At 43.7% G+C, this 16,621-nt stretch overlaps 1 protein-coding gene across 7 annotated transcripts in view; it reads left to right on the forward strand.

Moving 5' to 3' along the window:
* Window positions 1-16,621, forward strand: part of cspg5a (chondroitin sulfate proteoglycan 5a) — a 54,730-nt gene that overhangs the window by 36,582 nt on the left and 1,527 nt on the right. The window contains exons 3-6 of one of the 7 annotated variants that reach the window (XM_037075521.1): window positions 467-655; window positions 8,575-8,653; window positions 12,361-12,417; window positions 15,220-15,321. In XM_037075521.1, coding sequence (XP_036931416.1) covers window positions 467-655; window positions 8,575-8,653; window positions 12,361-12,417; window positions 15,220-15,306 — 412 coding nt within the window. In that variant the 3' untranslated portion in view covers window positions 15,307-15,321. Of the gene's footprint in view, window positions 1-466; window positions 656-8,574; window positions 8,732-12,360; window positions 12,418-15,219; window positions 15,322-16,621 lie in introns of all 7 variants that reach the window. The other 6 variants (XM_037075517.1, XM_037075516.1, XM_037075515.1 and 3 more) reach the window with 6 other exon arrangements.

Raw genomic sequence — 16,621 nt, forward strand, 5'->3', positions numbered from 1 at the left:
AAAAAAACACTAAAGATTTATGTAACACGCAACATGAAAACAAGTTTTTAGATCTAAATATGGAGAGTGATTCAGGCTTCCACACCGAGGCTGTTAAATATAATCAGGAACAGAGAGGAAATCCTAAATGTTCATAAACAGACTGGATGGGAATAGCGAGGCGTTCAAAGCGAGCGTGACAGTTCAATGATACTTAAAAGCAAAATATGTGGCTCTTCCTCAGCTATGAAAACAAATACTGACTCGATTACACACAAATTCACTCAGTCTGAGCATCTTATAGAATCGCAAAGATGCGGTTTCACCCAACTAAACATTTCCTCTTTTGTTTCCTCTTCTTTCTCCCTTTATTTCACACCTCTTATCTTCATCATCCTCTCTCTGCCACGTCTCTACGCCTCAAAACTTTCCCTCCTTTGACCCTTCTTCCCTCTATTTCCTCTCTTCTTTTCCCTTCTCTTTTCAGATGTAACGTCCAGGATTACATCTGGCACAAGGGCGCTCGCTGCGAGTCGGTGGTAACCGAGTTCCAGGTGATGTGTCTGGCCGTGGGCGCCTCGGCTCTGGTGGTCCTGCTGCTCTTCATGATCATCGTCTGTTTTGCCAAGAAGCTCCACGTGCTCAAGACGGAGAACAAGAAGCTGCGTAAACGCAGGTGAGGCTGAGTTTGAGCTCAGTGATAATTAATTTAAAACAGTGGAAGTGCTTCATCTACCCTTTTTTTTTTCCTGGCCAAGTGGGTCATCCTTTCCCAGCTTGCAAATCATGATTCAGTTCAGGAAAGAAAAAGCATGAGAATATACAGCCATTCAGAGCAAAAATCCTAGATTTATTTCCAGCGATGTTAAGGAGAGCTTGACGAAAAACGAAACTGTAAAACCTTTTCAACCTCACATCGGGCGGCGTATTTCTGATGAAGAAACGCACAAACCCAAGAGAAACTCTCACATTAAGGATCTCCTTTTTAGTGTTCACGGTCCGTCCTGCGGGCTCGTCTTTGAATCAGTGGATTCATTTGTCCAAGTTTAAAAGGATCAATCAAAGAAAACTAAAAAAAAAAGTAAAGTCTTTAGTGCTTTGCTCAAAGGCGTTCTGGCGCAGCAGATTTATTATCAGTTACCCGGCAGACGCTGAACCCTCGGCTGCGGTACATTACTCCCATCGATGTTAAAGATTGAAGGAGAAGGCTTTGTTTCTGTGGCTGGCTCTGCCTCCGGGCCAAACTGCTGCCCCGGCTCGTGTTTAGTGTGAAGTTTTAGAGAAGAGACAGATTTGTCGATAGAGAGAGAGAGCGAGAGGGAGAGGGAGAGGAGGGGGGAAGTAAGTTTGGTGGAAATAAAATCTAGAGGTCGAGCAGACAAACCGGCAGCATTAAAACACAAATTGAAATTCAATCAATGCGTCTCGTGATGTCTAGAAGTGAGTCACAGAGAGGGGAAACAGTCTCGAAGCTTAGAAGTGAACAGGTGTTTTATATTTTTGTCATGAAATGTGTTGATCGGGCCCAAATGTCTATAGGAATTCATGCTTACATCCCGAAAAGTTGTCGCACCTCAACAAAAAGGCAGCATTTTTCTGATGTGGGACAGAAGCTCACCAGCGGGGCTTTTTAAGTCAAATTTAAGTCAATAAAACTCGGTTGAATCTACGCTAGTTAATCCCAAATGACTTTGGATGACCGCTTAGAACAGCGATCAATATGTAATTGTGGCTCGTGGTTACAAGTTGTGGTCTCGCTGTGAAAATAGAGTGCCATCCGCCTGACCGAAGAGCAATTTCCCCCACTTTTATTCCTCAGATTTTTGCCTTTAATACAGTTCTGAAAGTATTGACGACTGAGAGCCAATTTAAGGAGCCAGCATATGATTGAGGGTTGCACGGGGGGAAACCCACAAACTTGTCTAAGGATTTGTAACAGCTCCTGTGCTCAGCATTAAATTCCTCAAGCACCAAATTCATCTGTTTGCAGACGAGGCAGATCACTTTATTTGTCCCCTGAGGTCTGACAAAAATACGAGTTGCTCCATTTATCTTGGAACCTCCTTTTCTCTTCAGACATTCAGCATCTTATTTATTTATTTATTTTTGGTGGTGATGACTTTTCCATTTCGCTTCCACATTAATCTGCCAAATTGTCCTGGTATTGATGTCAGTGTAATCCATGTGACACTCGCGAGGTGCCACCAGTTGCCACGCAACCAGTGGCTTTCAAAAGATGTGCTGTTCCTCGTCTGACAGAAGCTGTCGGGGGGGGGAGCAGTTTGATGCAGTTTTATATTAAATCCAGGCGCTGAAATTGAAACTAATGGAGGAAAATGATTAGAATATATTAACCAACTAATTTAAAGGATGCTTAAAGATCTGCAGAGGAAGAAACCTCCAGTGAAAAAGCCACATTTAGAGTCCTCTTTTCTTATTTAATCTTATTTTATGACTCCGTTGGATTCATGGTCCTGTCCCTCAGGTTGGGAGCAGCTGATCTGCAGGTTTGGTTAGCTGGAGGTGCATTTTTTGCTGAGAGAACAGGTGTATTCATTCTTAATAATAAATAATTTCATAGCAAACCAATCGGCAGAATTAATGGCAAAAAGTTACATTTCTGCAAATCACAAAATTTGTATTTCTTGAGGTCCAATTTTCAGATTATTAGCATGACAAAGCACAAAGGCACAGGGCATGAAAACTACTTGGTTAGAGTTAGGAAAAGATCACATTTTGTCTGGAAATGCTGGAAAATTCCTCAACATTCATCAAACCATCCAGTGGTTTCACGCTTACAAATGTTGAAAAGCAGTCTTGAACAGTGGTCTCTGGCTTGGTAACGCCACGAACATCCAATCCACCTCCTGACATTAAAGTCAGCCTGGACGAATCTGAATGTATCGTCGGTCTGCAGGAATATAAAATGCCATCATTTTTACCCTGGTGACTGAGCTGTTTATGGAGTGAGAACTGTCGAGATTTTAAATACAAACGAATAAAAGCGGGAAGAGTAAACACAAGCATGTGTCCTTCACAGGGGAAGAGAAAGACGAGATTACAGAGGCTTGTGTTTCTCTGAACACAGGAAATGTTTTCTACAACAACAACAAAAAAGAAAAACCTCTCCAAGTTACATTTATGGGCAAGAATGAGTCAGACAGCAGAGGGCCAGAGCCTCCGTCAGGACACATGACAGAGATTTAACATTTTTGTTTTTCTACTTTTTCCACCTCACAACCACAATCACAGCATACGGAGATATTTTAGTTTTAGTTTCTCTGCACCAGTTCCATTACATTTATAATGACACGAAAATGCTTTAGATTAGAAATGATTAGATTAATTTACATGTTTTTATTCATACTCGTGATCGTGATCATTGTTGCCGTTGTTACTGTATTTTCGTCACAGATACAACTAGAAGCGTGAGATTGTGAAGGTGACGCCGCAGTTTGAATCATCAGATATTTGCGTTCGTGGCTGCGAAGACCATATGAAGGTTAAAAAAAAAAAAAAAAACCTGATAGACGAGGACGAGGTTAGAGAATGGGTGTAAGATGAGGATGGGGGGGATGGGCAACAAAGAAAGAGGGAGACAAGAACAGTGTGAAGGGGAGGAGGAGGAGGAGAAGTCATCTGCTGAAATAGGAAGCGATTTAACGCGAACAAGTGAGGAAGACAATGAAGGAATGCAGGAGGAGACGAGGAAGGAAGAGGAGGAGGAGGGGCGGCGAGGAGAGCTGATGGTGAGCAGCCGGCAGAAACCAGATGACAGAACAGATGAAGGAGGCAGCGGGGAGAGAAGCCGGTGGACGCTCTCAGTGAAGGAAAAAAATGGGCTCTGCTAATGATATTTGTTTAGCACCGAGCTCCGTGTGGTGCGCGTGAACGCAAACTGTACACTTCACCAGTGACATTGTTCCGAGGCGGATGATTCCCTTGTGATGCAGCTGGATTTGAGAGATCATCTCTTCCGAGGCTTTCGGCGTAACGACCTGCAAGAGAGGCGGCTGCCGGTTTGAAAATGACAATGGCGACTCCTCAAGATGTTAGCGTAGCTGCTAAAGTGTCAGTCATCTTTACGGAGTCATGTTTTCTGTTGATCTGATTGGTTGAAGGTGGCCAGTGATAGACAGACGGTTCAGCCAATCACCTGCCATGTATTTTTCTGAATTACTGTAGACGACTTCTGCAAACCACCTGAAAATATAGAAATAAATTAGCATGAACAATTATTGGTCTTCTTCTCCATGATGAAGCTAATATTGTTTATAGTTTATAGTGTCAGAAATGTGTAAATTCACCTATAATGAGGTCATAAGGAGACATAGGACATTATATTGACAGGTGTATAAAATTTTCTGTCACCTATTTACTCCTCTGAATATAATGCAGTCCAGTACAACACCGTCACTGACTATAACCTCAGCGCTGTTTGAATTAACACCTCCAAGTAACACTGTCATTATAGGCATCGTAAAAAAAAACAGTCGTTAAGGCTGAACATCTGCATCAGATTGCCTTCGATTGTAAAAGCGTACTTAATAAACCTGCCATTGAGTGAACATCCCTTGAAGCCAAAGTTTCTCATAATAGAACCTAAAACAACCTGAAATCCTGTTAAATAATGTCTTAAAAATTGCATATATAGGACTGTATTTATATTTATATACAGTAGTTCTCTACCTGGCAGCTCTGGATGCCATGAAAATCAGAGCAAACATTTCACACACAGCAAGATTTATTTAATATATTTGAAAGTAGAAGAAGGTGACACACCATCAAATACGTCCGTCCCTGCAGAGCTTACTCATATTTTACTGTTTCAATATGGTTCAATATGTAAATGAGCACCAGTATCTTAAGAAAACATGATTCAAGGCTCAAAAGTCGACGTATATTAATTTAGAAAATGTGCCGTGGACGTGCAAATATGAAATTCCAGAAATTCACGACTGTTCAGATTTTCTTTTTAGCTTCCTTGTGAAATGAAAAAGTAATTCTCAGCCTCATTTTAGAGTTGAAGAAGCTGAATCTTTTATCAGACTTTGGGGCGTCACAGCAGGCGTGATGATCTGCAGCGATCCAGAGAAACCGCTGAAGATCCCTGAGAGAGAAGAGAAAAAGAGCATGAGAGGGATGTGGCCTGAATCTAAACTGAAGGAGAGTGACAGACAGATTGAAGGCCTGGATTGAATGTAAAACGAAGTGGAGGGAGGGAGGGAGGAGGTGGAGGGAGGTGGAGGGGTACGGTGGTGGTTCAGTGCCGGTGTTTCAGCGGCCATCTCCCTAGCAACAGAGCCGTTGTGGATGAGCAGCAGCCCGGCGATGGAGCGCCGCGGATGCAAATGTGAACCGAGCGACCGAATTGCTCAACGGCAGATCCCACGCTACGGGGGTCTATTTTTATCTGGACGATGAGGGAAGGTTATCTCTCGCTGGTCATGGCGGAGGAGATTATGATATGATGAAGATGATGGTGAGGAGGGAAAAATGGTGCAGCCTCGACGCTAGCTTGCAGAAATAAAATAATAAATAAAATGGATGGGTGGGAGGGGGGGGGGGGAGAAAAGGGTGATGTCATTGGTACTCTGGATCCAGCTGAAAGTAGGGCAGTCTGAACAGGAGGGGGGAGGGAGGGGAGGAGCAGGGGGGAGGCGGGGTTGACCTACATACAGCTGTGCGACCTGAGGGGGGTGTGTGTGTGTGTGTGTGTGTGTGTGTGTGTGTGTGTGTGTGTGTGTGCGCAGCGGCAGCAGGGTGCAGCATGAAAGAGACAACACAGCCTCATCAAGTGGTCGGCTGAAAGAAATCGAAGAGGAGGAGGAGGCGGAGGAGGAGGGTGATGGATAAGAGGAGTAAAAAAGAAGGGCAGGATGAAACGGAGGGGGAGGAGGAGGAGGTGGGGGGGAGTGAGGGAGGAACTGTTGCAGCAGGAGAGGAGGGATGGAAAGAGAAAGTGAAAGAAAAAGCGAGGGAAAAGGAATAAGAGAGGGCAGTTACAGAGAAAAAGGCTGCGTGTGTGTGTGTTTGCACTGCTGACAAGGCTCATGAATACATGAGACTCCCACTCTCCCCCATCTGCTGCGGGTAATTGCAGTCGCAGTGTTTCTCTGCCGCAGTCGAGATCAGACCCAAAACATCCCGGTCAAAGATGGAGACCGAAAGAGAAGAGAAGAGAAGAAAAGAGGAGAGAGGAGAAGATGGAGGAGGTGCAGCCGCGTTATTACGATGTTTGTTCCTTCCCTCTGGAGCGAGACGTGGAAGTGTTTTCTGGTCTGATGTCCCCCAACGAAAGATAAAATGAGAGCATAGTGTTCGCTATGAAAAACACTAAGGTATAAGATGAAAAGGCTTCCTCATTAAAGGATCATTTCCCCCCAAAAAAAGTTTAAAAATCTGTCATCACCCGCTCATCCGCCCCATGCTGATGAACATGTCAGGTGGAGTTTAGTAGGCCACAAAACATTTTCTGGATCTTTGCTGCAGAATTCTCCTGAACAACTTAAGCAGGAACATGGAAAAGCAACAACATTCATGGCTCCAATACAGCTCGTCCGGCGTAATCCAAGTCCATGGAAGCCCTGAGATCCCAAATAGATTTGAAAATAAGTAATTTACACCAAGCGTTAGTTGCATAAAAGTCGGAAATGTGCACACATATTTTATTTGTTATAGTAAACAGCTTATAAAGCCCTGTGAACACACGGTTCAATTCGATAAATATCAAAAATTGGTCTTTGTGTTCATAGAAATACATGAGAGTGAGACGTCCAAAGCTGGTTTCTGGTTCTAGACTTTGAGACGTGAGGTTTCTCTGTTTTGTCTTTGATTGTCCTGTCACAGCGTTCATGAAATATGAATATGGAAGCTCGCATGTGGCTCACAGAGACGGGCGCAGGAAGTAGATCGCGGCCTCTTTAACTATAGATATGACGAGGGAGCGACAGGGAAGAGACGGAGAAACACAGCAAGACATTTTTGGGGTTGCTGCCGCTTTGGTGTCCTGACACATTCTGAGTAAAGGTTTATATAAGCGCGGGTCAAATGACAAACGTTTCATGTGTGAGAAGGAGGATTTTTGCAAGAAAAAAACCTGTGACACTCTTGTCAAACCTCTCCTCCCTTTTGAGAAGTCGGAGGCGAAGAAGAAAGCGGGTTGAGATTCAAAGAGTTCAGTCGAGCGCAGGCAAGAGGGAACTCCCGAAGTTTGCTTCCTCCCTGACGAGATTAAAGGAAAGTCTATGTTTGTCTGCGTCGGTTTTTAAAGTGGTACACCAAGTTTTCACGAATCGGTGCAGCTGATCAGAGAAGACGGAAATCTTCGGCGTCGCCGAGCTGAGACGAACATGTCAGTCGTGAAAGATATTTCTTCTCAACTCCTAACAGATGCCTGTCCAAGTGGGGAAAAATAAATGTGCAAATGTAAACAGAAGAAGAAAGTTTCACATTTTAGGAAAATATGCTTATTTGCTTTGCGCATCTGCATGTTCCCTGTCAGGTTCGTAACACTAAAGCATGCAGTGCGTCAATTACAAGAAGTTTGTATCAACTTTTTTAGCCAGATTTGTCATTTTCATGATTTAATGTTATCTGGTGGAGTTCTCCATTGACTGAAAATGCTGCAGGGCTCTAATATCCACATATTTGATGCATCAAAGTTTGATGTTTCTGTCTGAGTTTGTTGCATCATCAGTGTCTGACAGTGATATTTTTAATACGAAGAAAGCCGTCACTGCTCACTGAGAACAGCAGGTTCGTGTCAGAACTCGTTCAGGTGGAGACGCCGTCACATCGTCTGAAACCTAGATCATGACGGTCAAACGTTTGTTGCATCACAGATAAAATGTTTGTGTCTCTATGTTTTTGTCCTGTTTGCCAGCTGACAAACAGAACTTGTGAACCTGCTGTCTGACTAATGCTGCTTTCTTGCCTTTTTTTTTCTCCCCCCTCCTGTTTCTCCTCTGTCTGTATTCTCCTCAACGATGTAATCTCTTTCCTGAAATTTGTCCTCTCTCTTGCCCCCCTTTTGTTCCACCGTGTCTCTCCATTTGTCTTTTTTCCTCGTCTCTTCGTCTTTCGTCCCTGTTGGATTCGCTCCTCCTCTTCCTCGTCCTCCTCGTCCTCACCTTGTGGATCATCGTCTGCAAAATGTCCCTTCACCCACATTTCGTCCTCTGGTCTCTCTTTTTTCATTTCATCTAAATCCTAAAACTTTCTCGTTCTCTTATCTTCCCAAAACTCTCTCTTCATTATCTGCACCTCCAAATCCCCTTATTATTTTACGCTCTTGACCCTCCTCTTATTATTTCTTGTCTTCTCTCTCTCTCCCTCCTCTGTTTTCCATCTTCCTTGTCTCCCTTATTGTCCTTTTTATTCTTCTCTTACTTTACATTCTCATCTCCCGCCTCCTGCTATCTCTTCACGCCTTTATCCTTCCTGACCTTCTGCTCTCCATATCTTCCAAACCCTCTAATCTCTTTACATCCTACCTTGCCTCTTCTCCGACTCTTTCCCTAAAACTCTTTTCTCCTCCCCTCATCCCATCCTCTCTCTCACCCCGTTCCTTCCCCTCCATCTTCCGACACCCAGCAGTAAGTACCGGCCTACATCGGAGCAGCACAATGATAATTTCTCGCTGTCCACCATCGCTGAGGGCTCCCACCCAAATGTAAGGAAACTGTGCGACACCCCTCCTAACGTCCCTCATGCCCGTGCATTGGCTTACTATGATAACATTATCTGTCAGGTAACGTGGTTCTCGCCTCTCTCTCACCCCTTTTTCTGCATCTCCCCTGCAAACCCTGCCCGGGTCCTCTGACTCCCCCCTTCCCCTCCCCTAATGCATGGGCATGAGTATTCTCTGATACTCTGGAGGTGTGCAACGCTAAAGGAGGGAGGTCGGAGAGGTGGAAGTGCGAGGAAGGATGGCGGGAGTTTTCTCATGATGCCGAGAGAAAAAAAAAAAAAACTTAGAATCTCATGCAGCATATGTGTCTAATTTCTATTTTGTTATACATTTGACACAATCACCGTGAAAACAACACTTCACGCTTGTTCTCAGATAATTTTTTCACTCGTTCCATCAGCAGAGAAAACACCTCGTTCTAAATTCAGGTTGGATTACATCCACTGAAAGGGACGAGAAAGAAAACTACATGATTCACGTGGAAAGTGTTCTCATTTTCGACACAAACGGATCAAACCTTGATTGTGAAATAGGTTTGTTAATAATGTGGGCATATATCTGATATATATGTATACATTCCAGATGGTGAACCCATAAGAACCCTTGTAACCAACACTTTAAATGTCTTAAAACATAATGTTCAGATAGAAGCAGCAAATCCTGACATTTGAGAGGCTAAAAACAACTTTCTTGATGAACGACTCAGTTAGTTTTAAGGGCTTGCTGTGTTATTTTCATGCATAAATAAATAAATATGCCTGCCTGGAACTGCAGGGAACACATTTAGAAGTGGTGAGCAATAAAAGTTGCAGTATATTGCTTGAAAAGATCTTAATAAACTGTTTCCCTTGCGCAGAAAAATACCCTTTTCCGATCATAATTTAGGCAGAAACCTGCTTCTGCTGAAGAATAAAAAGGATGCGGCTGCAGTTGTTGGCTGAAAAATGACAAAAACGAAGAAAAGTAAAACGAGAAAAATCACTTTTATTCTCCTTTTGTACCCGACAATCCCTGTTGACTGGATGTATGTACTGTAACAGCTCAGAGTAACAAGTGTTTAATGAGTTACTGAGCCCCCGGCGGCGTGTTACCATGGCAACAACACAGCTGTCTGTTCTCATAGTTTCATTGTGTTTCATCGATTTTGCTCCCCTGGTTTATTGCTTATTGATCCGTTCTTGGAAGGTGACGGCAAACAAGCAAACAAACAAACAAACAAACACATAAGAGATTGCGAGACGTAAACAGAGTTCAGGTAACGTGTGCAGACGTGGCGTCCCGCTAGTTTATTTTGATTGCAATGTGTCAAAGAAAGGTTTAAGTTGCTCGCTGACGAAGAGAAGATGCAACATGAATCAGCTTATTGTTTGAATCGGGGCACAAACACGGCCGAGGTTGGAGGTTAAATTCCACATGAAACTCTGCAGACTTTTGCCGAAACATGTTCTTTCGTACCCAACAAACACTCCTGACATCACACACAAAAACGATTGAGTTAGTAGCGTGAGGCGGTCATTAAAGGAGTCATTACGATTGGATGATTCTTTAGTTTGACCGCTTTAAAGAGAAAACTCCCACAATCCTTCACTGCGACCCCTCCCCACCTCACCTCCTTCTAACCTGCTCTATCTCTGATCACCTCTTGCATCGGTATGTCATGGCTCTATCGCTAACATGCGCCACCCGGTGGCCATGTTAGCCACCGCAGCTTTGCTTCGCTATCTGTTTACGATTCTATGTATAACAAAATGTCTGCTTTACTTGTTTATCCTGACAATGGGCGGGGCTGTGGGAGGGAGTGGCCTAAAACGGGTTGATTCTGGGTTTTCTGGGGGGAGGAGGGAAGGTGGGAGGATTGATGTCACAAACAGGTAAGATAAAGGTGTGGGACATTCGGGAGAAATGGCCGGGGTTATCAGGATAAACATCTGAGATGCAACGCCTCGCGGCTGCCTGCAGGCGGCTGCAGAGAGCCGACAGGTGCCTCACTAACTGAAGCATGGGTAGCGAGTAGCAGCAATGCTAACGTTGTAGCAGCATGGGTAGTTCAAGTGCTACAACTGAGGTAGAGTTTTGTTGATTTTAATTTTGTTTTGCTTTTTAGGATGTGGTACCACCCTCTAACAACTCCATCAGTAGTTTTCTTTCGCCCTCGTAAAAAAGATACACCGACTAGTCTCCTCTCTAGAATCCTCATCTCTCTCCAGTTGTAGACGTCTCATTTCTGTCGCGTCTCAATTTACCCCACAACCCTAATGCCATTATCGAAAAGAGTAATAAAAAGTATCCATCATCACCTCCTAACATCTTGTAAACGTCAACTTCCTAACTCAACACCTACTCAACATAAGAGCCCCTAAAATAAAAAAAAATCATCCACTGGACTGAATAGTATTTGGAAAAACTTTTAAATGGTTTGTTTTAGCAAATATACCCTGATGATTATCAAGCAGTGTTATGATCTTTTGTTTATACCAGGCACAAGGACGCACTCGATGCAGATTTCCACTGCCAGTTTCAGGCTATTGTCCCAAGAAATGTATAATTACAAAAGAAAATTCAGGGAAGAAGCCTGCAAACTAACAATTATAGGTGTAAATGAATAAAGTTTCAAGTATAAATGTTTTTTTGTTATTAGCTTTGCCGATGTGTGTGATTCATCAGAGATACATTCAGCGTGTTTTATGAGAAAAAAAATGTTTGTATGCAGATTACCACTGTAAATCTGTAATTGCAGCTAACCATAGTTAGCCCTTAGCTAGTTAGCTTAGTTAGCCATGTAGCTATTGGCATGGAGTTGGAGAAGAGCGTTAGTGTTTACATCGTTAGCACAGGAGCTACATACAGGGACAGACTGAATCTAGCTTGTTAGCATAATAACTTCTGCACTTCTTTCTGCAAAACGTAAAGTTGACTGAGTTGTATTAGCTCAAACGGTCTAACTTATTGCCTTATGTCAGTGTCAGTAGTCCTAATTAGCCTGTTTTGAGATAAGTTAAAACTGTTTTGAACCCTTTTTGATGTAGGAGTTAAAACATCATCTTGGTGTAAACTGACAAACTTTTTTTCCTGTCCGCCCTTGCAGCCGAAAACAAACTGTAGAGATTTTCAACTACTATTCAGTCCGGCTTTATTTTCTAACATGTTCCAACCAAAACTCATCTAGACGTATATAGTAAGCTTCCCCAAACCGAACACCAGACCACTTTCCCCTAAAATAAACCTACTAATACAGCAAAAAAAAACAAAAAAAAAACCTCAACTCCCTCCCAAACTAATATCCCGGTGTCACTCATGACGGTGGAGAACCTCACCAGAAACATCCAAACCAGCACCGCGTCTCGGGTTCTACCTCAGAGACGCTGTAGCTCAGCTGGGAATATCAGCTGTCGTCTGAAAGGAAGTCTGGTTACTCCTACTCTGTCTCCAACACTCGATCTCTCTCTGTCTATTTTATCTGTCTGCTTCTATCTCCTCCTGTCTAGCTCCTCTTTCTCTCAGTCTCTCCGTATCGTCTCTGATCTGTCGCTCCTCCCTCCTCGTCTTCTCCTCTCTCTGTCAGATCAGTCTCACTCCTCTCCTCGTCTGTCCGTCTCGAACTGTCTCTCGCTCTCTTTCAATCTCTCTCTGAGGATGGCTTGTATGGTTTTTGAGGAGTATAACCCTTTGCCCCATCCCCCTCCCCTCAGAAAACCATGAGCAGATACACCTGGGAGTGTAAGACCAAAGAGGAGTCCGACTGTGAGGTAAGACCAAAAATCCCCAAATGTCAGATAGTCCCGCCCCCCTCCTCTCTCTCTCACCTTCTCCAAACAGCTCTCTCATTGTTACTGTGGCCCTGTCAATCATCCTCTCTCAGCTCTCAGTGGACCAATCTGAGCCTTTACCTCCTCCCGACATCAAGAGAATCAATTAATCATAAAATCATGAGACAGATCCACACAACTGATCATATACAAGCACAACTGACCTTTACAATCCCCAATCTGTGTCCCCATCAGAGTTTACCAACACTTTTTGGCAGCTATATAGCAAAAACAAAGAAATAGTTAAAGCAAAATTATTTAGAGATTAGTATATTTGTGCAGTTTGGCGCCCCCCACAATTTTAGCACATCTGTCATGAATACAAATCCCAGGTTTCTGTAAGAAGTTGTCAGATGTAACGTAACGTGACGTGGCAACAAACAAAACTAAGTACGCAATATTATTGTCAACGCCTTGAATCAAACATGCATACTCCATACCAGAACATTAACAGCAAGCTAACGTAGCCTGAAACAGAGACAGTAACATCTGGCTGCAACACGCTACGTGCTAAATGTCTGTCGAAATGGGCTGACTTGGTTTATTATCAAAAACTAGTTTACAACTTTGCTCAGCATCACAAGAAATAAAACTTAGCCTGAGTCTGAGACTCTTGTCTTTAGCCTCCTCGGCTGTGTGTGTCGCACAGGCTGCTGAACTCAGTACCGCTGCCTGCGGGTCTGGCTCCGGTTCTGCTGCTTCTGCAGCCCAGGACCTGAAAAACCTCCTCCTCTTGGAGGTCCACAGCTGCTGCGATAGCTGTGTAAACACCAACACTTCCCATCCGTGCTCCGAGCAGAATCAGCGAGGCTTACAGAGCTAAAAGGCTCTCGGACCTGGAATACATTTTTTGTTTTGTCGTTGTCGTCCAAGGCACTGCTTGATCAAAAACATCTTTAAAAAAAACGTGTGAAATTGCCCTTTAGCAAACATTAAAAACCCAATCATTAACAGACATGAACTGTCTCGGTCCTGCAGCAGGGCTCTGTTGACCTTGTGAGGGCCTTGTCGCATGTCTAGACAGACGTAACACCTCAGACACACACACACACACACACACTTGTCATTTCTGAAAAATAACCCAGAAAGCACTTATGTTTCCCCGCAGTAGCAGAAAAGCTATTGTGCGTCATTCACTGTGTCAAATTGAACCCTCTTGCCCTCAATCTCTCCTCCACAGTAATTCAGCAGCCACACAGTTTCCTCTGCAGCAAAACGGCGAAATTGAATTGTTTTTTTTTTTTTTGTGCGTGTGTGTGTGTCAATACTAAATAAATTCAACACAGAAAATGAATTGACCGGGCAGAGCTGGACGTTATTTCTGAGATGATTTAATTTCCATCGACTGAATCGACTCTTGCAAAAACTGAACTGATCCTAAAAAAAGTTCAAACGCTGCAGTCGTGCAGTAAAATTGTGCTTTTGAAAATGAGTTAACAGCCCTGTTTAATCTGAATATGTTCATCCTTTGTGGAGTACAAACACAAAAAAACGAGACTGTTTAGATTGACCAGGTTCTAACGGATATCGGTAACGTGACAATCAGAAAAATGTTCATTTTATGTCGTTTATGTTAAAATGTGAAATGAATTTAAACGCGGTGTCTCTGCATCAGTCACACAGCCGTGAGTCCGTTTTAAAAATCAGCTCGCGATCGGTCGTCTTCTTTTTCCTCCGCAGTCCACACGAACACTGACGCACATACGAACCGGACACAAACACGCCGTCTGAATGCAAACACAAATACGTGCTCAGAGAGAGTAAACAAACAAATCACAAACAAGGCGAGAACACACTCACGCACACACCAAGACAAATATTTTAATCCGAGGTTTATGTGCCCGAGCATAACAAACACGCAGGTGAACTGACTCGCAAATAATGTAAACACATTAAATCAGCTGCGGGAGAAAGCGTTGAATAAAAAATACTGATCCGAACACAAACACCTGCCTGAAGTCTGACAAAAATGAGGAAGTCAAGCTACACAGTACACGTTTATCCCTTCAAATTAAATTGAGCTTCAGACATTTCTGTGCGTCGTGATCAAGATGAATGTTGGCTTAAATTATACAACATCAAATCTAGGACCACATTTCCCGGAAACATCCATCACTTCCTTTAAAGACGACTTGCCTCTGATGTGGACATATCCGTCATTCTCTAATTCTCTCAGCGACAGGCTACGCCGCCAATTCTACTTGATCAGTCGGCCGAAAAAGCCGCCAGTGAGGGCCGACAGTGCAGGACACGCCGCTAAATCCAGGACCTCGTCATTGAGCGACTGCTGATCGTTGGCCTGATGTGTCAATACCCGAGCGTCCCCATCAGCAATTATAGTGGAACGTGGAAGTTATTTTTTGCATTGAGTGTTCAGAACATATTTGCGCGACAAGGAAACAATACGATGATACAGAATGTGACTTCTGTAAACGTTTCTTACCATCAACCCAACTTTTACTTTCGTCCACCAGTTTCAGTGCCATCTGACGTTAGATCATCGCCTCAAAACAAGCGCAGCACCTTTACCAGCCAACTAAACCACAGAAGGACATCAGGAACTGTCCGCGTGCCTCCATCATCATCATCATCAGAACCCTGTTTATCTCTGTTTCCCACTCCCCCCAAAACGACACCCACTCTAAAGTCCTCGTGACTCTGTGCCTCCCACCACCCACTGCCCGCTGTCCCCTCCACCCATGCACAACAATGAAATCCAACAAACCAAAAAACATTTTCCAGTTTCACGCTGACGGGAGGACAGAGGGCCCCTATCCCGTAACCATGGAAGTGACGTATCCACACGTCCTGCCCGAAGTTACAATCTAGGCCAGCAGCCAGCGGGTAAATGCTCTCACTGCTCTTCCTTTCTAAAAAAAAAAAAAAAAAAAAAAGGTGCCATTGAATTCAAACGCAAACATTCAATTAGGGTGTGTTTGCAAATGGCACAGGCCTCAGGGTCTGGAATCTGATGTGTGTGTGTGTGTGTGTGTGTGTGTCTGAATGAATGTGTCCATCTCACCATTCTCCACTTGTGTGCCTGTCTGTAAGGGTGTGTTCGTGCCCTTTGTGTGTGTGTGTGTGTGTGTGTGTGTGTGTGTGTGTGTGTGTGTGTGTGTGTGTGTGGCGAAGAGGCGCAGACGGACGCCCCAGGATGCCTGGGCGCAGCAGGGTCGATGATGCCATGCAATATTAATGGGGATAAGAGGCTGGAAAAACAGAGCTAAAATGGACTCCGCAATCAATTTGTTCCCCCTGACCTTAATTAAATTCAGATGAATTGAATTGAAACCTCTTTAAAAACACGTTGTTGTTTTTTTTCCCCCTCCAGCGACTGCTTGGGTATGTATGACGGTGGTACCGACAGAAAGAAAGAAAAAAAAAAAAGGCCAGGGTGGAGAGATTATTCCTCTTTTTGTTTTTGTTTCGGGGCAGTAAATAGATGGAGGAGACGAGGCGGGAGGAGACGAGGCGTTCTGCATGAGCGACCGTTTCTGCACACGGGGGCATTTTAGGGGTCTTGCATGTGGATGTGCATGTGCTTCCTGGGTTTTTGCCTGACAAAAAAAAAAAAAAAAGGGGGAGTTGGGGTCGGGTTGGTGTCGCTCATGCAGCTCACCTCGCTTGCCTCCTCAACACAAACATGCCAGCCGAGCATGATGATGATTATCAAACCGTGGAGCCTCCAAACCACTGAAACGGCTGCTACTGAGACCGGTTCTGCTTGAAGTAACAATACAATATCTGCAATTTGATTTTGTTGAATATTTAATGGTATTTTGCTGCATTCTGGAAGTCTCTAAAGGACCCTACCAGTGCTTCTTTTTACAGGTTTTTATCCCTTTTTTCTGCAAATTGAATAATGCTGCTGTGTTTTAGAACAGTTTGAGGGATCCAATGTTTTTTCTGTTCAATTCTGTAAAATTTGAAAATCTATTTATGGACTTGAGAAGCTTGCTTAAGTTGTGTATCACAGAAACTCGTCAAATACTGAAGATTTAGGATGAGACTCAAAACCATGAAAATACAAACTGTACAGCAAGCGTTAAGAAAAAGGTCGGCGAGAATGTAAAGTTTTGTAGTTCAGGGGAGAAACCTGTAAACACACTGGTTTGGGTTCTTTAAAGCATGAAGATGGAACATA

The sequence above is a fragment of the Acanthopagrus latus genome, chromosome 17, assembly GCF_904848185.1.
Source record: "Acanthopagrus latus isolate v.2019 chromosome 17, fAcaLat1.1, whole genome shotgun sequence".
Lineage (NCBI taxonomy): Eukaryota > Metazoa > Chordata > Actinopteri > Spariformes > Sparidae > Acanthopagrus > Acanthopagrus latus.